The following is a 26,925-nucleotide window of genomic DNA, read 5'->3' as shown; positions in this document are numbered from 1 at the left end:
GTAAGTATGAGGGTAGTCACAGCCATAGTCGTGACAGAACGCCATTGGCAGGCAGTCAAAGTGCTGAATATTGGGCAGACTAATGTTGATCCTGATATTCAGAGAGGTTGGGAAGGAGACAAGGAGTAAGGGAGAGAACCCAAGGAACAAGCTGAGGAACACTAGTTTTGGGTGACCTACTGAATCCATTTTTTCCAGTCACGTCCAGTGCTGGTTTTACCTCATGCCATGCACTTTTGAGAAATGTCAGCAGTAGAGACCAGGCCTGCAGGTTCACTGAGAGAGGGGGAGGGGGAGGGAGGGCAAGATTCCCCTGGGCCCGGCGCCAGGGTCTCTATAGGCACGACTGGATTCCCCTCTCCTAGTGCCAGACACAATAGTGAAATAAAGTCTCTGGTTGAAGCAGCCCAGTTTCCAAGTCTTTAGGGATATGCCTCATCTTCCCCGGCTCTCACTGGTAACTTGGTGGTCCTTCAAATGAGGACAGAGTCAATTTCTCCATTAGATGTAGTGGGATAGCAGCAGTGGCCATCCCTACTACACCTTCCCCAGCTCCTGGTCCACCATCTTCATCCTTGTCCACATCCTCCTTCCAGATATTACCCCACCCTGCTAGCCAATGGCACTACTTTGGCTCCAGGGGCTTGGGTATGCCGATACTCCCCGGTCCTGGATCCCTTGGCCTTAGCCTCGGGGTCCTCTCTTTGCAGTCTCTACATCACTCAAGTCAGCTACAGCGAGTTTCTCACTGCTCCTCAAACTCGCATACTAGGAGGGGGACCTCCCCAAACCGCTCACCCCCGGACCAATTCCCCTTCTACACCCAAGGGATCTGGCCCAGGTTCCAACCCAGCTGGACTGGTTTCCTAACCGGTCTCTAGACTCAGTGTCCTCTTCCAGAGGAGTGATCACCACAGTCTCTAGTACTCCCTCTTTCAAAAAGAAATTGCAATTTAGCTGAACAGCCATAGGGTCCTCGCAGGTCTCGCACCCCGCCACACACAATCTGACCCATCGGGCTCCCATCTTCCACAGATATTTTCACTTGGGTCATCAGCTGGTGTGTCATGTTGAGGTCTTAATGAAATCTTACTCCCAACTCTAGTATATCACTCTCACTTCCCTCAGCGCCTCTATGTTCTCACTCCACTTTTTCTACGTGTGTCCTGAAGTCTCGAACGTGGTCCTGAGCTATGTCACTACCCGCCCCACTGAAAGTTCCTTCCCCAGGTGTGATGACAGAGACATGGGTACTACAGTAGATGACAAAAACGTGGCAGCAAACTTCTGTTCCCTCAGAATCTCCCACCGGTGGGAACAGCCGCCGTGTTCCTTCAGACCCTTTTCCTCCTGACTTGGCCCCAGATGTTACTCACAGTCCCTTGTTCTGGGCTGCACCAAGGTGTCTCCACATAGCTGATCCTCGAGCAAAGTAGGGTTCTGCATGAGTATGGGCATCCAGTTCCACTGTCTCCACACAGAACAAGTTACAGTCCCAAAAAGGGTTGTTCAGTCCAAAAAAATCTCTTTATCACAGTGTCCCTGCCCTAGAGGAATTAACCCTTTCACCCCACGAGTGCCATTTTTGTAATCCTGGCCTCACCCCACAGTTTTGGATGCCAGCTAAGCTCCTTAGGTCAGGCACCTGGGACCAGGATTCACAAAACAGGCTCAGATCTGATAAGATGGGTGCAGGCTGGGGCTAAAGAAAATCTCCAGTAGGCTGAAGGGTATTCCCACCCTGGGTTCTGCAAAAATCCACTTTCAAATAATGACCAAAGGTAAACTTCAAACTTTTCATTTACTGAATCAACTCAAACCAAATAACAATTCATAGAATAACCCACATAATTACAGTTCACGTGCATTCAGCTAATGTTCAATATAAGTCAGGCCCATCCCAGATCAGAAATCCCCTGGGCAATTGGCAAAAGTCCTGCCGGGAGTGGGGCTCCTCCGTGCCCACTTCCCTCCTACCTGGGGTGTCTTTTCCCAGCAGGCTCTCTTTCCTTCTCACAGTCTCCCACTCTGGGAATCCAACTATAGACCCCCCTCCCCTCTGGCAGAAGTTTCATCAACCAGCCATGCCAGAGTTCACCTGTTTGGCTCCAGGACTCCTGCTCAGTACTCAGGGTCTCAGGGCTGGGCAACCAAAGACCCCTTTCCACCAAACACAGTCCCTTTTATTTATCATCTTGCCCCACCTCCTGAAGCTGGGCTCCCCCCCCCCCCCCCCCCCCCCCCCCCCCATCTTCAACCACTTGACCAGCTTTTCCAGATCCCAACACCATAGTGATTCCTAGGAGATCCTGCTTGGCAAGAGAGGCATTTAGAGGTGAAGTTGTGTTGCAGTGACTTGTTTCTAATAGCTGTGTGCATGATACAAAGGCCATTTCCTGGCACTTATAGGATTCATGCAGTGACCTATACCCATGGTTTGTGGGAGTGATATAATATCCTGTTCCTGAAGCTTGTTGGAATGATGTGATGATGTGTTTTCGTGGATTCGGGGAATGACATAATAACCCATTCCTGGAGACTGTGGATGATGTAATGACGTAGTCCTGGAGAGTGGGAGAATTGTGACCAGGGTTTATTGGACATTGCCAGAATGATGCAATGTCCTGTTTCCCGGAATTGTGAGAATAATATGACGACCTTTCAAGGGAATTGTGGGAATAATGTGATAATCTGTTTCTGCAGATTTTAACAATTATGTTAATATTTTTTTGAGCCCCCCCAAAAATTACGGCCAAGCTTATCTGATTATAGTAAATACATATTAAGGGTAATAATAATCTTTACTATTTGTCTCTACAGTATTATTTTACTGTGAATTTTAACCATGAAAACCAAAAGGTACTGGAGCTGAGAAGTGAGGATGCAAAAGATTGCGATGACTGGATAGCAGCAATAACTCATGCCAGGTAAGAGCAGACCCTAGTGCTTGCTGCTAGTGTTCATAATGCGACTGCCACAACCCTACGACCACATCCCATCTCGATCACTGCCTGTCCCAAAGCTGCTAACCCACCCACTGCTGTCACTGCTGGGGAAGACCAGCCATGCAGAGAGGAGGGGAGCTGTGATTCCCATGAAAGCCATTGAGGGATTGGAGGACCTCTGTGATCACAAAGAGGGTTAAAAGGGCCCTCTGACTATAGAGAGAGCCAAGTAGGTACTGAAAGAGTCCTGTTACTATATAGAGAGGAATGAGTGACTGGAGGGGCCCTGTGACTACACGGAGAGGAAGGAGGGACTGGAGGGGCCATGTGACTATATGGAGAGGATAGAGGGACTGGAGGGGCCCTGTGACTACACAGAGAGGAAGGAGGGACTGGAGGGGCCCTGTGACTATACAGAGAGGATGGAGGGACTGGAGGGGCCCTGTGACTACACAGAGAGGAAGGAGGGACTGGAGGGGCCCTGTGACTACACAGAGAGGAAGGACAGACTGGAGGGGCCCTGTGACTACACAGAGAGGAAGGAGAAACTGGAGAGGCACTGTGACTACACAGAGAGGAAGGAGGGACCGGAGGGGCCCTGTGACTACATAGAGAGGAAGGAGAGACTGAAGGGGCCCTGTGACTACACGGAGAGGAAGGAGGGACTGGAGGGTCCTGTGACTATACAGAGAGGAAGGAGAGATTGGAGGGGCCCTTTGACTACACAGAGAAGATGGAGGGACTGGAGGGGCCCAATGATTATATGAAGAGGAAGGAGAGACTGGAGGGGCCCTGTGACTATACAGAGAGGAAGGAGAAACTGAAGGAGCCCTGTAACTATACAGAGAGGAAGGAAAGACTGAAGGGGCCCTGTGACTACACGAAGAGGAAGGAGGGACTGAAGGGGCCCTGTGACTACACAGAGAGGAAGGAGAAACTGGAGGGGCCCTGTGACTACACAGAGAAGGAGGGACTGGAGGGGCCCAGTGATTATATAAAGAGAAGAAGGAGGGACTGGAGGGGCCCTGTGACTATACAGAGAGGAAGGAGGGACTGGAGGGACCCTGTGACTATACAGAGAGGAAGGAGGGACTGGAGGGGCCCCCGTGATCATACAGAGGAGGAGGAGTGACTGAAGGAGCCCTGTATTAAAATCAGAGCCACAGAGGAACTAGAGTAGCCCTGTGATTATACAGACAGCAAGGAGGGACTGGAGAAGACCTTGTACTATAGAGATTGTAAAGGATAATTGGTGGATACCTGTGATGGTACAGGAAGACATGGAGAAAGTGCAGGGTCCCTGTGAAAGACTCAGGGGTACTCTATGATTGCAGAGATAGATGTAGAGGGACTGAAGGTCAATACGACAAGCATCCTTTTGCACCCAAAACCTCCGTTGTTCCTGTTTCTGAATCTGAGCATCTTTTGGATTACTTGCTTATGTAAAGATTGAATTTGTTAAACTCAGTGTCAGCTACATGCAGAAATTAATTATTTTTTCTCAAATAGTTATAGAAATCTGGCGACAGAACATGAAGGGTTAATGCAGAAATACCTCCACCTGCTTCAGATTGTAGAGACTGAAAAAACTGTAGCAAAGCAACTGCGACAACAAATCGAAGATGGGGAAATAGAAGTGGAACGGTTGAAATCAGAGGTAAGAAACACTTGCGCCCCCTCCTGGCCATTACACCTCAGTCTATCTGCTCAAAGGAGAAAAGTTTGTACTGAGAGAGCAGCACATCTCTCCGTTGCATATTAGATTTCATTTCACTGAATTACTGCTAAGAACATAAGACATGCTATAACAAGTCAGACCATCGGGTCTGATAGTCTCAACGAATAATGTTCACTCCCAGGGATAAACAGAAGCTTTCTCTAGTTGACATGGCTAAAAATTGTTTAAGGACTTTTCCTCCAGAAATGTATCTAAACCATTTATAAACCCAACTACGCTAACTCCCCTGACCACATTTTCCAGCAACATAATTGTGTGTTGAATGAAAAAATACTTTCTCAGATTTGTTTTAAACCTGTTATATATTAGTTTTCTGGAGTATTTCCTAGTCTAGCTACTGTTTGAAACAGGGGCAGTAGAATGCATTTTTGTTTGGGGGATACCCAAACTCCACCTTTAACCCTGCCTGAACCCTGCTCCCCAGGCCTTCTCTACCATCCCATACTTCCCCTCATAGCATCCAGCATCTCTCTTCCTACCTCCCCCTCAACCCACAAATAGTCTCTAGGATTTCTCTCCCTTCTTACCACTCTTAGCCTCTCTTCAGCATCTCACTGCTTCCCTCCCTCTTCCCCTCCCATGGTGTCCAGCATCTCTTTTTCCTTCCCTTCCCTTCCCCCCCGCTCCACCCATTGCATCCAGCATTTCTCTTCTCCTACCCCTCCCCTGGTCTCCCGAATATCTCTCCAGCTCCCCTGGTCTCCAGGACAAGAACATACGAACAGCCATACTGGGTCAGACCAGTGGTCCATCTAGCCCAGTATCCTGCTTCCAACAGTGGCCAATACAGAGAGAAATTAGGGAGACCATGGAGGGAAGGGCGATAGTGAAAGAGATGAAAATTTTTGACCCTCCCAGCTGCTCCTCTACGTTTGTTTTCCACCATTCTTCTCATTTTATCATAGTCTCCTTTTTTTAAAGTTAAACGCTAGCGTATTTGATTTCCTATCCAGCTTATTTTCGAAAGAGAAAGACGCCCATATTTCGACCCAAATCGGGAGATGGGCGTCTCTCTCCCGTGGGCGTCCAAATCGGTATAATCGAAAGTTGGGCGTCTTCAACTGCAATCTGTCGCAGAAACGGCCAAAGTTGACGGGGGCATGTCGGAGGCGTGGTGAAGGTGGGACTGTGGCATGTTTATTGGCCGAGGAGAGATGGGCGTCCTCGGCCGATAATCGAAAAAAGAAAGGTGTTTTTAGCGCGAATTTAGATAACTTTTTTTGGACCCTTTTTTTCACAAACAAGTCCCAAAAAAGTGCCCTAAATGACCAGATGACCACCCCTGACTCCCCCAGTGGTCACTAACCCCCTCCCACCAAAAAAAAACAACCTTAAAACCTTTTTTTTCCAGCCTGTATGCCAGCCTCAAATGTCATACCCAGCTCCATCACAGCAGTATGCAGGTCCCTGGAGCAATTGTTAGTGGGTGCAGTGGACTTCAGCTAGGTGGACCCAGGCCCATCCTCCTCCCCCCCCCCCCCCCCCCCCCGTCACACTTGTGGTGGTAAATGGGAGCGCTCCAAACCGCCCCCAAAACTCACTGTACCCACATCTAGGTGCCCCCCTTCAGCCATAAGTGCTATGGTAATGGTGTAGAGTTGTGGGGAGTGGGTTTTGAGGGGAGATTTGGGGGGCTCAGCACCCAAGGGAAGAGAGCTATGGACTTCAGAGGTAGTTAAATTTTTTAAAAATTGTTACAAGTGCCCCCTAGGGTGCCCGGTTGGTGTCCTGGCATGTGAGGGGGACCAGTGCACTACGAATCCTGGCCCCTCCCACAAACCAATGCCTTGGATTTGTTCGTTTTTGAGCTGGGCGCCTTTGGTTTCCATTATCGCTGAAAAATGATACTGCCCAGAATGTCGCCCAGTTCCTAACAAATCTAAAACCCTCCTCCCTGCACCATCGTCTCATCCACGCATTGAGACTCCGGAGCTCTGCCTGTCTCTTGGGCCCTGCGCGTGGAACAGGTAGCATTTCAGAAAATGCTACCCTAGAGGATCTGGATTTGAGCTTTCTACCTAAGAGCCTAAATTTGGCTTCCAGAACCTCTCTCCAACATTTTCCTATGTCATTGGTACCCACATGTACCAAGACAGCCGACTCCTCCCCAGCACTATCTAAAATCCTATCTAGGTGACGCGTGAGGTCCGTCACCTTCGCACCAGGCAGGCAAGTCACCAGGCGATCCTCACGTCCACCAGCCACCCAGCTATCTATATGCCTAATGATTGAGGCATTATTGTATTTTCGGTCTTATTTACCATCCCTGTCCTAATAATTCCTAGAACCCTGTTTGCTTTTTTGGACACCGCCACACACTGAGCAGAAGATTTAAGCATATTTTCTACAATGACACTTGATCTTTTCCTGGATGCTGACTCCCAAGGTGGACCATAGCATCAGGTAACTATGATTTGGATTATTCTTCCCAATGTGGATCACTTATCCATATTAAATTTCTCTCTTTGTTTTTGTTTTTTTGTGCCATTTGGATGTCCTGTCTTCCCTTTTCCTAAGGTCTTCCTGCAATTTTTCAAAGTCCACAAATTTAATCACCTCACTTGTTGTTGCCATTTCCAGATCATTTCTAAATATTTTAAATAGTACCGGTTCCAGTACAGATCCCTGCGGCAGTCCACTATTTAGCACTGTCCATTGAGAGAAATGACCGATTTTGGCACCCAAATCTAAGCACAGGGGATAAGGACTTTGCAATTTACTTTTGGTAGCCGGATGTGCAATGATAGATTCTAGCAGCTCGACAGAAACGGCACTCACTAAAGTCTGTAATGACCTGTTCCTTGCCAAATCCAAAGTTCACTACTCCATCCTCATCCTCCTCGACCTATCCGCTGCTTTTGACACTGTCAATCATAATCTACTTCTTGATACACTATCCTCATTTGGGTTCCAGGGCTCTGTCCTCTCCTGGTTCTCCTCTTATCTCTCCCACTGTACCTTCAGAGTACATTCTCATGGATCTTCTTCCACCCCCATCCCACTCTCTGTTGGAGTTCCTCAGGGATCTGTCCTTGGACCCCTTCTTTTTTCAATCTACACCTCTTCCCTGGGCTCCCTGATCTCATCTCATGGTTTCCAATATCATCTTTATGCTGATGACACCCAGCTTTATCTCTCCACACCAGACATCACTGTGGAAACCCAGGCCAAAGTATCGGCCTGCTTATCCGACATTGCTGTCTGGATGTCCAACCGCCACCTGAAACTGAACATGGCCAAGACCGAGCTCATTGTCTTCTCCTCTCCCTCCACTCTCTATTTCAGTCGACAACACCCTCATCCTCCCTGTCTCATCTGCCCGCAACCTTGGAGTCATCTTCGACTCCTCCCTCTCCTTCTCTGCTCATATCCAGCAGATAGCCAAAACCTGTCACTTCTTTCTCTATAACATCAGCAAAATCAAATAGGAGGAAATATTTTTCACTCAAAAAATAGTTAAGCTCTGGAACTCCTTGCCGGAGGAAGTGGTAACAGCGGTTAACGTATCTGGGTTTAAAAAAGGTTCGGATAAATTCCTGGAGGAAAAATCCATAGTCTGCTATTGAGACAGACATGGGAAGCAACTGCTTGCCCTGGGATTTGTAGTATGGAGTGTTGCCACAATTTGGGTTTCTGCCAGGTACTGTATTTGTGACCTAGCTTGGCCACAGTTTGGAAAACAGGATGCTGGGCTAGATGGACCATATTCAAAAGCATGGATTAATGAGACAAAGCATGGATTTAGTGAAGGGAAATCTTGCCTCACCAATCTATTACATTTCTTTGAAGGGGTGAACAAACATGTGGAAAAAGGTGAGCTGGTTGATACTGTGTATCTGGATTTTCAGAAGGTGTTTGACGAAGTACCTCATGAAAGACTCTAGAGGAAATTGGAGAGTCATGGGATAGGAGGTAGTGCTCTATTGTGGATTAAAAACTGGTTAAAAGATAGAAAACAGAGAGTAGAGTTAAAAGGTCAGTATTCTCAATGGAGAAGGGTAGTTAGTGGGGTTCCCCAGGGGTCTGTGCTGGGACTGCTGCTTTTTGACATATTTATAAATGATCTAGAGATGGGAGTAACTAGTGAGGTAATTAAATTTGCTGATGACACAAAGTTATTCAAAGTCGTAAAATTGCGGGAGGATTGTGAAAAATTATAAGAGGACCTTACGAGACTGGGAGACTGGGCGTCTAAATGGCAGATGACGTTTAATGTGAGCAAGTGCAAAGTGATGCATGTGGGAAAGAAGAACCTGAATTATAGCTATGTCATGCAAGGTTCCATGTTAGGAGTCACCTACCAAGAAAGGGATCTAGGTGTCGTTGTTGATGATACGTTGAAACCCTCTGCTCAGTGTGCTGCTGCGGCTAAGAAAGCAAATAGAATGTTAGGTATTATTAGGACAGGAATGGAAAACAAAAACGAGGATGATATAATGCCTTTGTATTGCTCTATGGTGCAACCACACCTTGAATATTGTGTTCAATTCTGGTCGCCGCATCTCAAAATAGATATAGTGGAATTAGAAAAGGTGCAGAGAAGGGCGACGAAAATGATTAAGGGGATGGTATGACTTCCCTATGAGGAAAGGCTAAAGCGGCTAGGGCTCTTCAGCTTAGAGAAAAGGCGGCTGAGGGGAGATATGATAGAGGTCTATAAAATAATGAGTGGAGTGGAACGGGTAGACGTGAAGTGTCTGTTTACGCTTTCCAAAAATACTAGGACTAGGGGGCATGCGATGAAGCTACAATGTAGTAAATTTATTTGTTTATTGCATTTGTATCCCATATTTTCCCACCTATGTGCAGGCTCAATGTGGCTTACATTGTTCTGTCATGGCAATCGCATTTCCGGTATGAGGAAATACAAGTTGGTAATGCATACATGTTCATAAGAGAAAGCAAATTATGGAGAGTTCATTATCAAGATCAGAGATAGTGTTGTAGCATTAACGTTCATTCGTAATCATTGTTAAGTCAAGAACTTTCTTCACTCAATGTGTAATTAAACTCTGGAATTCGTTGCCAGAGAATGTGGTAAAAGCGGTTAGCTTAGCGGGGTATAAAAAAGGTTTGGACGGCTTCCTAAAGGAAAAGTCCATAGACCATTATTAAATTGGACTTGGTGAAAATCTACTATTTCTGGGATAAGCAGTATAAAATGTTTTGTACTGTTTGGGATCTTGCCATGTATTTGTGACCTGAATTGGCTACTGTTGGAAACAGGATGCTGGGCTTGATGGACCTTTGGTCTGTCCCAGTATGGCAATACTTATGTACTTATGGTCTGACCCAGTAGGGCTACTCTTATATTCTTATGAAGTTAACTATCCTTTCCTTCAACAACAACTCCATTATTTTCCCTACCACTGACATGAGGCTTACCAGCCTGTAGCTTCTCACTTCTTCCCTGTTTCCACTTTTCTGAAGAGGAACCACATCAGCTCATCTCCAGTCCCGAGGAACTTCTCCCATCTTTAAAGATCTATTAAATAATCCTTAAGAGGTCCCGCCAGGACTTCTCTGAATATACATCATCTAAGTATATAACATGAATATATCATCAATATAGCAGTGCCAACAAAAAAACCTTGTCACAGAAAGCTATTCTTTCTCAAACCTTGACATGTAAAGATTGGCAATTGAAAGAGCAAACATAGCTCCCAAGGCTACCCCTGTTTTCCCTAAAAATAATAGCTTCTAGAAAATGAAAAAATTTTCTTTCATGACCTTGTAACTTAATTTAAAAATCTGTGGAAATCTGATGAGGTCTTGGTCTAAATTCCAACATAGAGAGAGCATGAAATAAGAAAAAAGACGACTACAAACTCAATGACTGGAAACAACTACAAAGAAAATACAAATACACCATCAGACAAACTAAAAGAACATATTATAAAACAAAAATCGGACCAAATTACAAAGATACACATAAACTCTTCCTACTCGTAAACAAACTACTAAATACTACTCCGGTGACTACTAACAACACAGACACTCCATCAGTAACCAATCTTGCGAACTACTTCAAAGAGAAAATTATGAAGCTACGACTCATGATACCTATCAATACAACAGATTACATAAACCTCCTTGAGTGTCTAGACCCAATACCCGGGGAATTCCCAGCAGACCGATCATGGACCAATTTTGACATACTTCCGATCGAAAGCATCTCCCAATCGCTCGGAAGATATGCTAAGTTGCAATGCAAATTAGATATCTGCCCTACCAGCCTTATAAGATCTGCCCCTCAGCTATTCAAAACAGACCTCACGAGGCACCTAAATTACATTCTACAAAATGGCACCTTCCCTACGGATAAAGGAAACATTCTACTTACCCCTTTACGTAAAGATGTAAAGAAAGGTACAAATGACCTAACCAATTTTATCGCCCAGTAGCATCCATCCCACTAATAACCAAACTCATGGAAGGCGTAGTGACGAAACAACTCACGGATTACCTATATAAATACTCAATTCTACATGAGTCTCAATCAGGATTCCGTTCGAACCACTGAAACTGTACTAGTGACGTTAATGAGCACATTTTAAAAAACAATTGCAACTGGCAATAACATACTCCTCCTACAATTTGACATGTCCAGTGCCTTCAACATGGTCAACCATGGAATATTACTAAATATTCTAGAATACTTTGGAGTTGGAGGTAATGTTCTGAACTGGTTCAGAGGATTCTTGACCACAAGATCATACCAAGTAATAGCAAATGAGGATATTTCAGCCCCATGGACACCTGAATGTGGAGTTCCCCAAGGATCCCCCCTCTCACCAACCCTCTTCAACCTAATGATGATACCCTTAGCCAAGCTACTAGCCAATCATAACCTCAACCCCTATATATATGCAGACGATGTCACGATTTATACACGACCTAAGGGAAACACGACCTAAGGGAAATCACCAATGAGATCAATCAAAGCCTCCAAATCATGCACTCCTGGGCTGATGCATTCCAGCTAAAACTCAACGCAGAAAAAACACAATCTGAAAATTCTTGGAGTTACCATTGATTGAAATCTCACACTCAAAACCCACGTGAAGAACACAACGAAAAAGATGTTCCACTCCATGTGGAAACTCAAACAAGTAAAACCTTTCTTCCCAAGATCCATTTTCCATAACCTGATACAATTGATGGTGCTAAGTCACCTGGACTACTGCAACGCATTATTTATTTATTTATTTATTGTTACATTTGTACCCTGCGCTTTCCCACTCATGGCAGGCTCAATGCGGCGGGCAATGGAGGGTTAAGTGACTTGCCCAGAGTCACAAGGAGCTGCCTGTGCCGGGAATCAAACTCAGTTCCTCAGGACCAAAGTCCACCACCCTAAACACTAGGCCACTCTTCCACTCCGGCTGCAAAGAACAAACTATCAAGAAACTGCAAACAGCCCAAAATACCGCAGTCAGACTCATATTTGGTAAAACAAAATATGAAAGTGCAAAACCCCTAAGAGAGAAACTTCACTGACTCCCACTGAAAGAGTGTATCGCATTCAAGATCTGCACGATGGTTCACAAAATCATCCACAGAGATGCCCCGAGCTACATGCTAGACCTCGTGGACCTGCCTCCCAGAAATGCTAAAAGAACAGCCCGCAAATTCCTTAATCTACACTTCCCCAACTGTAAAGGAGTAAAATACAAGCTAACACATGCGACTAGCTTCTCTTACATGAGCACACAGCTTTGGAATGCGCTACCAACTGACCTGAAAATGATTACTGAAATAATTAACTTTCGCAAATCTCTGAAAACCTATCTCTTCAACAAGGCCTACAATGGGAATCCATAACTTAATCATAACACTGCACCACTTCACCCTATTCTGATAGGTATCTTCCTATAACTGTCTGTATAGATCTTTCTTCTCATCCCTGATCTTGTTGTAACACCAATTGTATCTGCTAACCTGGAATGGTGATGCCATAACAGGTTTTTGTAAGCCACATTGAGCCTGCAAATAGGTGGAAAATGTGGGATACAAATGCAATAAAATAAAAAAATAAATAAACATTAAAGAAACCACATCAACAGCCTCATCTTGGGGAATAAAAGTATATAATGAGGTAATATCCGTGGTGACCATCACAAATGGAATTTCATCTGGATCCACTTCAGCTAAGATATTTTAAAAATGAATGGTATCCCTTATGTATGATAGACTTTTAGTAACTTCATGGCTCAAGAAATGATACACAAATATGGATAAGGGTTCAAGTAATGATTTCCTTGATGATATAATTGGACGACCAAGTGAATTATCTAACTTTGTATGAATGTTAGGTAACAAATATAGCACTGGTGTTACTGAGAATTTGCTATTCAAAAATGCATAGTCCTTAAAACTAAGGAATCCCAATTTCAACCTACTTTTAGTAATTTTCAATATTAAATTTAAAGATAACATCTGAAAAACAGTGGCATTACTTGACTTCTTGGCTTCTTCAGTATATTTATTTTTATCTTGAATCACCACCGCTGCTCCCATATCAGCTTTCTTGATGATTATAGTTTCATCCTTCATTAGACTATGTAACGCAACAAGATTCCAGAATCCCAAAGAGTAGCAAGATTCCATGATACCAGCCCCAGCGATAAGTAGTGGTTTTCTCTCTGTCTACATTTAATAGCAGTTTATGGACTTTTCCTCCAGGTAATTGTGCAAACCTTTTTTAAACCTAGATATGCTAATCACTGCTACCACCTCTTCCGACAACAAGTTCCAGAGCTTAATTATTGATTGAATGAAAAAATATTTTTTTCTATTTGTTTTAAAACTGTTACGATGTATTTAATCTTCTTACTTTTTGAAAGAGTAAACAAATTAACGTTTACCCATTCTACTCCACTCAGGATTTTGTAGACCTCTATCGTATCCCCCCTCAGCTATGTTTTCTCCAATCTGAAAAGGCTTAACCCAAAGTTCTGTCTGCCATTTCATGAAAATTTCCTCTGTCTGCTGCATTCTCTTCTCCGAGTGACTGCTCTTTCTTCTTTGTAGCAAAAGATCAATCGAGGATCTACTTTCATGTGCAAATTTGGCTTATTTGATATTACAGATCTCTAAGTAGAATATTTATAAGCTAAAGCTTTCAGTTGCAATGTGTGGGTACAGATGCTGCTACTCTTTGAAGATTAATAGAGACCCCTTTCCTTAAGCTGTTACTGATTTTGCAGTTCCTCGAATAAAGGAGTATTCTGGGTCCAAAATCTGCAACCTACCATACACAGAGTGTGGCTGGAATCAGCCCCACATATTCTGCGAAGCTGGTTTCTGTTCTGACTTTAAGAGGCCAAGGGACTCAGTCTACACATTGCACCTTTATGTAGGGTGTAATCTGGTCTTTTTTCAGATGGTGTAAGGCCTGGGAGATGAGTATATGCGTTCTCTGTTATGAAGGGTATAATGTGGTCTATCTTCTAACTGTATAAGTATTTAGAAGTTGAGTATATGCATTGTATGTTATGTAGTTGTAGTCTGGTCTCTCTTTTACTACTACTACTATTTATCATTTCTAAAGTGCTACTAGACGTACGCAGCGCTGTACACTTGAACATGAAGAGACAGTCCCTGCTCGACAGAGCTTACAATCTAATTAGGACAGACAAACAGAACAAATAAGGGATAAGGGAATATTAAAGTGAGGATGATAAAATAAGGGTTCTGAACAAGTGAATAAGGGTTAGGAGTTAAAAGCAGCATCAAAAAGGTGGGCCTTTAGCTTAGATTTGAAGACGGCCAGAGATGGAGCTTGATGTACCGGCTCAGGAAGTCTATTCCAGACATATGGTGCAGCAAGATAAAAGGAACGGAGTCTGGAGTTAGCAGTGGAGGAGAAGGGTGCACATAAGAGCGATTTACCCAGTGAACGGAGTTCCCGTGGAGGAATGTAGGGAGAGATGAGAGTGGAGAGGTACTGAGGAGCTGCAGAGTGAATGCACTTATAGGTCAATAAGAGGAGTTTGAACTGTATGCGGAAACGGATAGGAAGCCAGTGAAGTGACTTGAGGAGAGGGCTAATATGAGCATAACGACACTGGCGGAATATTAGTCGTGCAGCAGAATTTTGAACAGATTGAAGAGGAGAGAGATGGCTAAGTGGGAGACCTGTGAGAAGCAAGTTGCAATAGTCTAAGCGAGAGGTGATAAGAGTGTGGATAAGGGTTCTGGTAGTGTGCTCAGAAAGGAAAGGGCAAATTTTGTTGATATTGTAGAGAAAGAAACGACAGGTTTTAGCAGTCTGCTGAATATGTGCAGAGAAGGAGAGGGAGGAGTCGAAGATGACCCCAAGGTTACGAGCTGATGAGACAGGAAGGATGAAAGTGTTATCCACAGAAATGGAGAATGGGGGAGAGGACAGTGGCATAGCTGGGGGGGGGGGTGCAGGGGGAGCAGTCGCTCCCCCAAACTGACTTTTAGAAAAAAAAATGGTGCCTATGCACTTCATGCCAATATCTTTCACTGCCCACCCAACCCCCTTGCGATTCTTGCATCTTTCCCTCTCTCTTCTGCCCGCTCTCTCCCGTTCGCATGGTCATTTTTAATGCCATGAAGTGTTCTCCCTATGGCACCGGCAACTGACACAGTCAGCCTTCTTCCAGCATCGGGGCCTTTCCTCAGGCACGTCCCACCTCTGCGGAAAGCAGGATGTTGCATTAGGGTAGGCGGGATGCGCCTGAGTAGAGTCCCCAATGCTGGAAGAGGCTATCAATTGCCAGTGCTGGAGGGGGAACACTTCACAACAGTAAAAACGACCACATCGACAGGAAAGAGCAGGCAGAAGAGAGGGAGAAAGATGCAGGACTGGGGAGGGGGTGGGGGCGGAGAATGGAGAAGGAGATGCCAGAGGATGGACCGTGGGAGCAGGCCGGGGAGATATGTGGCCCCAAGGAGGATGGGGAGTGGTGAAAGAGACAGGGGAGAAAGTTAACTTTGGGAGAGAGAAGGATATAGTAAATACTGGACAGGGAGGGAGAAGGACATTGGACAGGGAGAGGGTAGAGACATTGGAATGCAAAGCGGCAATGGTGGAAAAAGAAGAAATGGGGACACAGAGGCACTACACAAAAGGTGGGGGGGATGGGGACACAGAACACTGAAAGGAAGGATAAGGATATGGGAACAATGGTGAAAAAGGGGTGAGATGGGAACAAAGAGATAATGCTGGAAAAAGGGGGAAGATGGGGACACAGGACAATGTTAGAAAAAGGGAGAGATGGGGACACCAGGAGGGCAGATACTAGAAAAGGGGGCGATGAGGAGACCAGGAAGGCAGGTGCTGAAAAAGGGGAGAGATGGGAACACTGAAAGGGCAGATGTTGAACATGGGGGTAGGATAGGGACAAGGGACATAGAAGAGAGATGCTGGACAGGACAAATAGTGGTGCAGAGGAAAGAAGGATGGTGCACTTGGAGACAGAAGAAATCAGATGGGCAAGAGACCCTGTAAAGCAGAAGAAACAGCGAAAAACAGAAAAGAGACAATTCGGACCAAAGCAAATGAGAAAATTAAATTATTCAAACAACAGTAGAAAAAGGTATTTTATTTTCGATTTGATATTAGGAATATGACAGTATTTGAAAACGTACATCTCCGATATGCAGGGGTCCGAGTACATTTTCTTAAGTCATTTTGGATGTACTGCAGCACAGATTTTGATAGGTAGAATCAGGGACTGCAAATCTCACATGAATTTGGAATGTGAGTTCACACTAGGACTGGTTGAAAAATCTTCCTTCTGGAACTGGATCACGTGGCAGCTCTATACACAGCTATGTGATAGTGGGAACATAAAACGAAAGATCAGTGCCAACAGATGTAGAGAAGGAAAGGAAGAAGACAAGATGCGAGAGGAGAAATGGAAAGGCCAACCTGGAAAAGAATTTGTAAGGCTGACTCATGGAACATGGAAATAAAAAAAACTGGGACCAGCCAAATTCCCAAACAACAAAGGTAGAAAAAAATTACTTTTATTTAAATACTTTGTAAGGACTGAGATGTACCTGCTTTGAAAAATATACATTTTTTCTATTTTTATTTTGCAAAGTACAGGAGAAAATGCATTTCTGTTTCCTTTTTGCACTGTTTATATAGAGTCTGGCTTTCTTGGACAGAGAGGAGGGGGTCTCTATTTCAACTTTTGTTGTATTTGTTTTTTTGGTGGCTCCCTATTCTGTATTAGATTGGTAGCATGGAATGTTGTCACAATTTGGGTTTCTTCCAGGTGCTTGTGACCTGGGTTGGCTACTATTGGAAACAGGATACTGGGCTGGATGAACCTTTGGTCTGACCCAGTATGGCTACTCTTATGTTATATAGATGAGGGTCTGTCCATGTTCTGCATGTGTGACTAAGGTGAAGGATTCTGCCAGCAGTGCCAGTAGTGTCTGTGTAGGAATGTGTAACAGTGAATCTTATTCCAGTTTCCCAATAGTAGGTATATTGGTGCTCCAGAGCCCAGTGTAATATATATAGCACTGTCTTTTCATAGGTGGGTTAGGGCTGTTATGGTGTGCTAAGTTTGGTGTTTTAGGGCAGTGTTTCCCAAGTTGGTCCTGGAGTATCCCCTTCCAGTCAGGTTTTCAGGATATCCACAGTAAATATGCTTGAAATTGATTTGTATATACTGCCTCCTTTACATGCAAATCTCTTTCATGCAGATTCATTGTGGATAGCCTGAAAACCTGAATGGCAAGGGGGTACTCCAGGACCACCTAGGGAAACACTTCTCTAGGTCCCACTGTATTATTTATAGCACTGTCTTTTTGTAGGTGGGTTAGGGCTGTTATGGTGTGGTAAGTTTTCAGTAGGGGGTTGTGTTATTTCACAAAATGTCTAGCCCTATTTGAAAGTAGGCTCTGGGGCAAGTCTCTGATTTCAAATGTTCAGAACAGTGGCTTAGTCTCTCACCCATTATTCAGATCCTGTCAGTTTTATTTGCCAAGGTGGTAGCGGTAAGCTTGTCCCTGCTGTTAGGTCAAATTAATGTAAGGCGTGGCTGTGTAGCCTACATCCCTCCTCTCCTCTCCTCTGATTGCAAATCCACCCTCACCCAGTCCCCGCAAATCTCACCCCTCCAGCTGAAGACTTCTTGGGCTGATGACTGCTGAACTGGCTTCCAGAAGTATAGCACTTGACCTTGCCGCCATTGCCTGGAACCTCCTATGGCTCTGCGGGCCCCCTGTCTCTTTTCTCAGAGCTCCGTGTACTGGCTGCACCTCGGAGGCCGTCACTCTTCTAGGATCCCTAGTGCTGATCGCACCCCGGAGGCCTTCCTTCACTGGTCCACTCTTCAAGAGGAGCCTGATGGGGTTCAGGATTACCACAGGGCTCTGCAACCACTAGACCCAGGGATCCCCCCCAAGAGAGCGACCTCTGCTCTTCCCCAGCCTTAGGCACCGTCAGTACCCCCACAGGCCCTTTCCTTTGGCACTATGCTGCTCCCAAAGGCTGTTGCTGCTCCTAAGGGTCTCCACTTTCCTTAACTTCAGAGAAGGCCCTGAAGGTACTTTCTCTGCTGGGATTGAGAATTACCAGCTTTATCAATGCTCTATAATCACCAGTTTCCAGGATTTCCCCACTAGAAAGCAATCTCCACCCCAGCCAGAATCACACCAATAATCCAGCATAAATCAAACGCTTTCCAAGAACAATCATGCCCCCCCCCCTACACTTATGGAGAGCAGGTGTTTATTTCACATACTCACATACTCATATTCAATTTTTCCCTTACAGTGTGTGTGCATAGTCTGCCCCACAAACTTAATTTATTTCTGCAAATTAATCTCCCTGACAGTGTGTAGAATGCTCCCATCATCCTGTGTTCTTACCCTCATTAGCATGTAGGCAGATGAAGGGCTCATCCCCCTCCTTCCGTGCAACTGTGCCAGTGTTCAATCAGTTACCTTCCTGTGCAGCTCTTCTAAGGCAAGCAAACTGACAGATCATCTTAGACAGAATAAACCTGTTTGTGTTTTCAAAGCACTTCACCCCCCCCCCCCCCCCCCCCCCCGGGTTCTCTTTCTCTTTTCTCATTAACCCACCTCACAAAGGGGGCTTCATATGCATTATTTGTTATGTAGGCTATAATCCGGTCTCTCTTCTGACTGTGTAAGAATCTGGGGAAACTCAATTTAATTATATGGAAATATTTTTAAAACAAATAGGAGGAAATATTTTTTCACTCTGGAACTCGCTGCAGCAGGATGTGGTAATGCCGGTTAGTGTATGTGGATTTAAAAAAAAGGTTTGGACAAGTTCCTGGAGGAAACGTCCATAGTCTGCTATTGAGACAGACATGGGAAGCAACTGCTTGCCCTGGGATTTGTAGTAGGGAGTGTTGCCACAATTTGGGTTTGCCCCAGGCCCGGCCCAGTCTCTCGGCGGCCCTGACAGGAGGAAGTGTCATAATAGCATTGTAAGGCTCAAAGTTGAAAGGGAGGAATATATAGAGGCTGATAAGGATAAAGCTGAACTGCTTGACAATTACTTCTGTTCTATGTTCATGGTTAAAACAGTGGCGTAGCCAGACCTGACATTTTGGGTGGGCCCAGAGCTAAGTGTTTCTTGGAATACTACAAACTAATGCCTTAGAATGCGCTTGATGGGTTTCTAAGCCTGCCCAACTGCTGACCTGCATCAACATAAACCACATACATACTTAATGGAAAAAAACAATATTTTAATATATAATTACATCATCCCATATCTTATGGACCAGACATAAGGCCACTATAATGGCAAATATCTCGACACATGATAGGATCTTGCAATATAATCAGAGCAATGAAATTTATCTGATTCCCAGCATCAGCCTTTCCCTTCCCCACCATACTTCCCCGTTGCTAGGTATGAGCCCTACCCTACCCCACCTCCCAGGAAAGCTTGTTGCACATCCACATTATCTCCCTCGTTTGCCACCAATACCTGCTTTTTTCTATCTTCCAGACAAGAAGCAAACCAGGAAAAAAACAGTCCCCCCACTCCCAACTGCTGTCATCTAATCAATTCAAACCCCAAAAGCCAAACACTCCACAAAAATAAAATTACGAAGGCAAGTTCTCAATATCCCTCCATGATGAGTTTTTGTTCTTTCAATCCAACTTGCTTAAAACATATTGCAATCTTTTTAATTTTGTGGAGTGTTGGGCTTTTGGGTTTGCTATGATTTTGGCCCCCACCCTTAAAAATTTTTGACCGCTTTAAGTGGAGTCATCTGATCAATTAATATATTGTGATCTAGCATGTCAAAAGCTGTGGACAAGTCCAAAGGTCAACAGCCCTGTCTGTCTACCGCCCATGCTAGTATACAGCAAGCCTACCATCAGGATCTCTAAGATCTCCATGCTGTGACCCTTTCTGAAGCACCCGCCGGAGCGCCGCAGGCCCTTCCATCCCCGCCGCACGCTGCCGCTACACAACTGCTTCCTTCCGGCCAGCCTCACCTTTTCCGATACTCTTCTTTCTGAAGAGGCGGGGCCAGCGCAGAGGAAGCACTCATAGCAGCGTGCGGACAGCCCTGGCACCGTGCGGCTCAGCGAAGCTAACACCACTGCCAGACAAGGATGACCGATGACAGGGGAGGGAGCAGGCTGGCCAGGAGGGAACAAAACTTGCGGCGCGCTGGCGGGTGGCTGGGAGGAGGGACAGCTGAACTCGCGCTTTTTCGTTGGCTGAGTTGCACCGTTGCTGGGTGGGCCCGAGCCCAAAGTGGGTGGGCCTAGGCCCATCCAGGCCCACCCTTGGCTACGCCCCTGGGTTAAAAGACCTGGAGTAGGACCGCAGAAAACAAATGCTAATGCGGATGGATGTATGGTAGACCGGGACCAATTCTCAGAAGACTGTGTTCGTGAGGAGCTAGCTAAACTAAAAGTAGACAAAGCGATGGGGCCTGATGGGATACATCCGAAGGTACTCAAGGAACTCGGAGAGGTTCTGGCTGCTCCGCTGTCTCAGACCTCTTCAATGCTTCCTTAGAGTCCTGGAAGTGGTCCCGGAGGACTGGAGTAGGGCGGATGTGATCCCTCTGCACAAGAGCGGAAGTAAGGAGGAAGTTGGGAATTACAGACCTGTCAGTCTGACCTTGTTGGTGAGTAAACTAATGAAAACGCTTCTAAAGTGGAGGATCATGAGGTTTCTCGAATTGAATGGCCTGCAGGACTCAAATTGGTTTCTTTGACTCAGTGACCAAACAGCTAGATGTGGGAGGGGCGCTAGATGTGGGAGGGGTGCTTTGACTCCTCCCTCTCCTTCTCTGCGCATATCCAGCAGATAGCCAAGACCTGTCGCTTCTTCCTCTACAACATTAGCAAAATTCGCCCTTTCCTCTCTGAGCACACCACCCAAACTCTCATCCACTCTCTCATTATCTCTCACCATGACTACTGCAACCTACTCCTCACTGGCCTCCCACTTTGCCACCTATCCCCCCTTCAGTCCGTTCAGAACTCTGCTGCACGTCTTATATCTTCCGCCTGGACCGATATACTCACATCACCCCTCTCCTCAAATCACTTCACTGGCTTCCGATCAGGTACCGCATACAGTTCAAGCTTCTCCTACTAACCTACAAATGCACTAAATCTGCAGCCCCTCCTTACCTCTCTACCCTCATCTCCCCTTACGTTCCTACCCGTAACCTCCGCTCTCAAGACAAATCCCTCCTTTCAGTACCCTTCTCCACCACCGCCAACTCCAGGCTCCGCCCTTTCTGCCTCGCCTCACCCCATGCTTGGAATAAACTCCCTGAGCCCATATGCCAGGCCTCCTCCCTGCCCATCTTCAAATCCCTACTCAAAGCCCACCTCTTCAATGTCGCCTTTGGCACCTAACCACTATACCTCTACGCAGGAAATCTAGACTGCCCCAACTTGTCATTTTGTCCGTTAGATTGTAAGCTCCTTTGAGCAGGGACTGCCCTTTTTTGTTAAACTGTACAGCGCTGCGTAACCCTAGTAGCGCTCTAGAAATGTCAAGTAGTAGTAGTAGTAGTTGGTGTACTTGGATTTTATCAAAATGTTTGACACGGTTCCACACAGGTGACTGATTTATAAACTGAATGTCCTCGGTATGGGACCTAAAGTGACTTACTGGATTAAAAAATAGTTAAATGTGAGGAGACAGAGGGTAGTGGTAAATGGAACTTGCTCCGAGGAAACGGATGTTATCAGTGGTGTACAGTGGGGGTCGGTACTTGGGCTGGCTGTTTTTAACATCTTTGTGAGTGATATTGTGGAAGGACTGTCTGGTAAGGTTTGTCTCTTTGCGGATGATACCAAGCTCTGTAATAGGGTGGACACCCCAGAGGATGTAGATGGCATGAAGTAGGATCTAGCAAAGCTTGAACAATGGTTCGATAATTGACAACTGAGATTTAATGGTAAAAAATGCAGGATCATGCACTTGGGTTACAAGAATCCAAGGGCACAATACAATAAAGGGGGTGAAGTGCTTCTTTGTATGGTGGAAGAAGATCAGGATTTGGGGGTGATTGTGTCTGATGACCTTAAGGTGGCCAAACAGGTAGAAAAGGCGATGGTCAAAGCCACAAGGATGCTTGGGTGCATAAGGAGAGGGATGACCAGCAGGAAAGAGAGGTGATAGTGCCCTTGGTATAAGTCTCTGGTGAGGCCCCATTTAGAGTACTGCATGCAATTCTGGAGACCACACCTATAGAAAGATGTAAACAGGATGGAGTTGGTCCAGAGGGCGGCTACCAAATTGGTAAATGGTCTCCGTCATAAAACATAACTGATAGGCTCATGAACCTTAACATGTATACGCTGGAAGAGAGGTGGGAGAGAGGAGATATGATAGAGACGTTTAAATACCTCAGTGGAGTGGAGGAGTGGCCTAGTGGTGGTTAGGGTGGTGGACTTTGGTCCTGGGGAACTGAGTTCGACTCCCACTTCAGGCACAGGCAGCTCCTTGTGACTCTGGGCAAGTCACTTAACCCTCCATTGCCCCATGTAAGCCGCATTGAGCCTGCCATGAGTGGGAAAGCGCAGGGTACAAATGTAACAAAAATAAAATAGATACTATTTGAGATTCTACATGGAATGCTGCTACTATTGGAGATTCTACATGGAATGTTGCTATTCCACTAGCAACATTCCATGTAGAAGGCTGCGCAGGCTTCTGTTTCTGTGAGTCTGACGTCCTGCACATATGTGCAGCACGTCAGACTCACAGAAGCAGAAGCCTGCGCGGCCACATTGGTGATCTGCAAGGGCCAACTTCTACATGGAATGTTGCTAGTGGAATAGCAACATTCCATGTAGAATCTCAAATAGTAGCAACAGTGGAGGAGTGGCCTAGTGGTTAGGGTGGTGGACTTTGGTCCTGGGGAACTGAGGAACTGAGTTGGATTCCCACTTCAGGCACAGGCAGCTCCTTGTGACTCTGGGCAAGTCACTTAACCCTCCATTGCCCCATGTAAGCCGCATTGAGCCTGCCATGAGTGGGAAAGCGCAGGGTACAAATGTAACAAAAATAAAATAGATACTATTTGAGATTCTACATGGAATGCTGCTACTATTGGAGATTCTACATGGAATGTTGCTATTCCACTAGCCACCTAAAATCTCCAAAATCACAAAATCCTTGGAAGAATCAAACACGCAAATCACAATACCAAAGATTAGAACTGGGTGTGTGCAAACAATTCACAAGCCAACTATTAAGTTAAAGTTATTATAGGGAGCCCTCGGAAAATACTACTTTACGGCAATTTCACATTATTTGCCTAGTAGCATAGTCTCTCTTCATCGGGTCATCCCTTGATAAACTATTGGTGAATGCTGTGATTGTTGCAAACACACTACCGAAAGTGCTCAAAAAATATATATAATGTGTGCTTTAAATATAAAAAATGAAAAAACTTAAACTTAACTTGCATGCCACTGCATGTCTCACGTTGTTGGAGTCCACTTAGGCTTCCCCTAAATTACGCCCGACGCCGCGGGTTTCAATGTTTTCATCAGGGACTCGGGTTAACATAGTCCGCCTTGAATCCACAACAAGCTGTGCACCCAGATTCTCACAGTGCCAGGGCTATTCCACTAGCAACATTCCATGTAGAAGGCTGCGCAGGCTTCTGTTTCTGTGAGTTTTCAGACTCACAGAAGCAGAAGCCTGCGCGGCCACACTGGTGATCTGCAATGGCCGACTTCTACATGGAATGTTGCTAGTGGAATAGCAACATTCCATGTAGAATCTCAAATAGTAGCAACAGTGGAGGAGTGGCCTAGTGGTTAGGGTGGTGGACTTTGGTCCTGGGGAACTCAGTTCGATTCTCACTTCAGGCACAGGCAGACTCACAGAAGCAGAAGCCTGCGCGGCCACATTGGTGGAATAGCAACATTCCATGTAGAATCTCAAATAGTAGCAACAGTGGAGGAGTGGCCTAGTGGTTAGGGTGGTGGACTTTGGTCCTGGGGAACTCAGTTCGATTCTCACTTCAGGCACAGGCAGACTCACAGAAGCAGAAGCCTGCGCGGCCACATTGGTGGAATAGCAACATTCCATGTAGAATCTCAAATAGTAGCAACAGTGGAGGAGTGGCCTAGTGGTTAGGGTGGTGGACTTTGGTCCTGGGGAACTCAGTTCGATTCTCACTTCAGGCACAGGCAGACTCACAGAAGCAGAAGCCTGCGCGGCCACATTGGTGGAATAGCAACATTCCATGTAGAATCTCCAATAGTAGCAACATTCCATGTGCTATTCCACTAGCAACATTCCATGTAGAAGTCGGCCATTGCAGATCACCAGTGTGGCCGCGCAGGCTTCTGCTTCTGTGATTCTGGTGATTCGATCATTAGGCATATAGATAGCTGGGTGGCTGGTGGACGTGAGGATCGCCTGGTGACTTGCCTGCCTGGTGCGAAGGTGGCGGACCTCACGTGTCACCTAGATAGGATTCTAGATAGTGCTGGGGAGGAGTCCGCTGTCTTGGTACATGTGGGTACCAATGACATAGGAAAATGTGGGAGAGAGGTTCTGGAAGCAAAATTTAGGCTCTTAGGTAGAAAGCTGAAATCCAGATCCTCCAGGGTAGCATTTTCTGAAATGCTACCTGTGCCACGCGCAGGGCCCAAGAGACAGGCAGAGCTCCAGAGTCTCAATGCGTGGATGAGACGATGGTGCAGGGAGGAGGGCTTTAGATTTGTTAGGAACTGGGCAACATTCTGGGGAAGGGGGAGCCTATTCCGAAAGGATGGGCTCCATCTTAACCAGAGTGGGACCAGGCTGCTGGCATCGGCGTTTAAGAAGGAGATAGAGCAGCTTTTAAACTAGAAATGGGGGGAAGGCCGACAGTCGCTCAAAAGAGCATGGTTCGGGATAAGGTATCTTTCAAAGATATCACCATAACAGGGAAGATAGAGTATCCTGATAGTGAGGTTGCAAAAGAGATTGTAGTAGATCGGGTATCTTTAAATAACAATAAAAATCAGACAAAAGATTGCCAGTTAATACTGTCAAGTACTAAGCATGATGTACTTAGGAACAACAAACATAGTTTGAAATGTCTATATGCGAATGCCAGGAGCCTAAGAAATAAGATGGGGGAGTTAGAATATATTGCACTAAATGAAAAATTAGATATAATAGGCATCTCTGAGACCTGGTGGAAGGAGGATAACCAGTGGGACACTGTCATACCGGGGTACAAATTATATCGTAGTGATAGGGTGAATCGGATTGGTGGAGGGGTAGCATTGTATATTAACGAGAGCCTTGAATCAAATAGATTGAAAATTCTGCAGGAAGCAAAACACTCCTTGGAATCACTGTGGATTGAAATTCCATGTGCAAAGGGGAAAAGGATAGTGATAGGAGTGTACTACCGTCCGCCTGGCCAGGACGAACAGACGGATGCGGAAATGTTAAAGGAAATCAGGGACGCAAACAAACTGGGCAACACAATAATAATGGGGGATTTCAATTACCCGCATATAGACTGGGTTAATGTAACATCTGTACACGTAAGGGACATAAGATTTCTTGATGAAATCAAGGACAGCTTCATGGAACAGCTAGTTCAGGAGCCGACAAGAGAAGGAAAAATACTAGACTTAGTCCTTAGTGGTGCTCATGATCTAGTGCAGGGGGTAACGATACGAGGGCCGCTTGATAACAGTGATCATAATATGATCGGTTTTGATATTGGCATTGAAGGAAGTGAAACTAGGAAATCAAGTACGCTAGCGTTTAACTATAGAAAAGGTGATTACGACAAAATGAGAAAAATGGTGAAAAAAAGACTGAAAGGAGCAGCTCGCAGAGTAAAAAACTTGCATCAGGCGTGGATGCTGTTTAAAAACACCATCCTGGAGGTTCAGGACAAATATATTCCACGTATTAGAAAAAAGGGAAAAAAGACTAAACGTCAGCCGGCGTGGCTAAACAGTAAGATAAAGGAAATCATTAGAGCCAAAAAACAATCCTTCAGAAAGTGGAGAAGAGAACCAACTGAAAGTAACAGGATAGATCATAAGGAATGCCAAGCCAAATGCAAAGCGGAGATAAGGAGGGCAAAAAAGGACTTTGTGAAGAAATTAGCGTTGGAAGCAAAAATACATAGTAAAACTTTTTTAGATACATTAAAAGCAGGAAACCGGCCAAAGAGTCGGTTGGGCCGCTGGACGAAAATGGTGTTAAAGGGGCGATCAAGGAGGACAAAGCCGTAGCGGAGAAATTAAATGAATTCTTTGCTTCGGTCTTCACCGAGGAGGATTTGGGGGGGACACCGGTGCCGGAAAGAAGATTTGAAGCGGGGGAGTCGGAGAAACTAAACAAATTCTCTGTAACCTTGGAGGATGTAATGGGTCAGTTCAGCAAGCTGAAGAGTAGTAAATCACCGGGACCTGATGGTATTCATCCCAGAGTATTAATAGAACTAAAAAATGAACTTGCGGAGCTACTGTTAGAAATATGCAATCTGTCCCTAAAATCGAGTGTAATACCGGAAGACTGGAGGGTAGCCAATGTTACTCCGATTTTTAAGAAAGGTTCCAGAGGAGATCCGGGAAATTATAGACCGGTGAGTCTGACGTCGGTGCCGGGCAAGATGGTGGAGGCTATTATTAAGAATAAAATTGCAGAGCATATACAAAAACATGGACTGATGAGACAAAGTCAGCACGGATTTAGTGAAGGGAAGTCTTGCCTCACCAATCTAATGCATTTTTTTGAGGGGGTAAGCAAACATG

At 45.4% G+C, this 26,925-nt stretch overlaps 1 protein-coding gene across 1 annotated transcript in view; it reads left to right on the top strand.

Moving 5' to 3' along the window:
* RASGRF1 (Ras protein specific guanine nucleotide releasing factor 1) overlaps nt 1-26,925 on the top strand; it is a 328,543-nt gene that overhangs the window by 136,775 nt on the left and 164,843 nt on the right. The window contains exons 2-3 of the mRNA XM_030192898.1: nt 2,821-2,927; nt 4,455-4,602. Coding sequence (XP_030048758.1) covers nt 2,821-2,927; nt 4,455-4,602 — 255 coding nt within the window. The remainder of the gene's footprint in view (nt 1-2,820; nt 2,928-4,454; nt 4,603-26,925) is intronic.

Source organism: Microcaecilia unicolor, chromosome 1 (assembly GCF_901765095.1).
Source record: "Microcaecilia unicolor chromosome 1, aMicUni1.1, whole genome shotgun sequence".
In the NCBI taxonomy this organism is placed as follows: Eukaryota; Metazoa; Chordata; class Amphibia; order Gymnophiona; family Siphonopidae; genus Microcaecilia; species Microcaecilia unicolor.
Note: the sequence above shows the minus strand (reverse complement) of the source record. Positions and strands in the feature narration are given on the sequence as shown.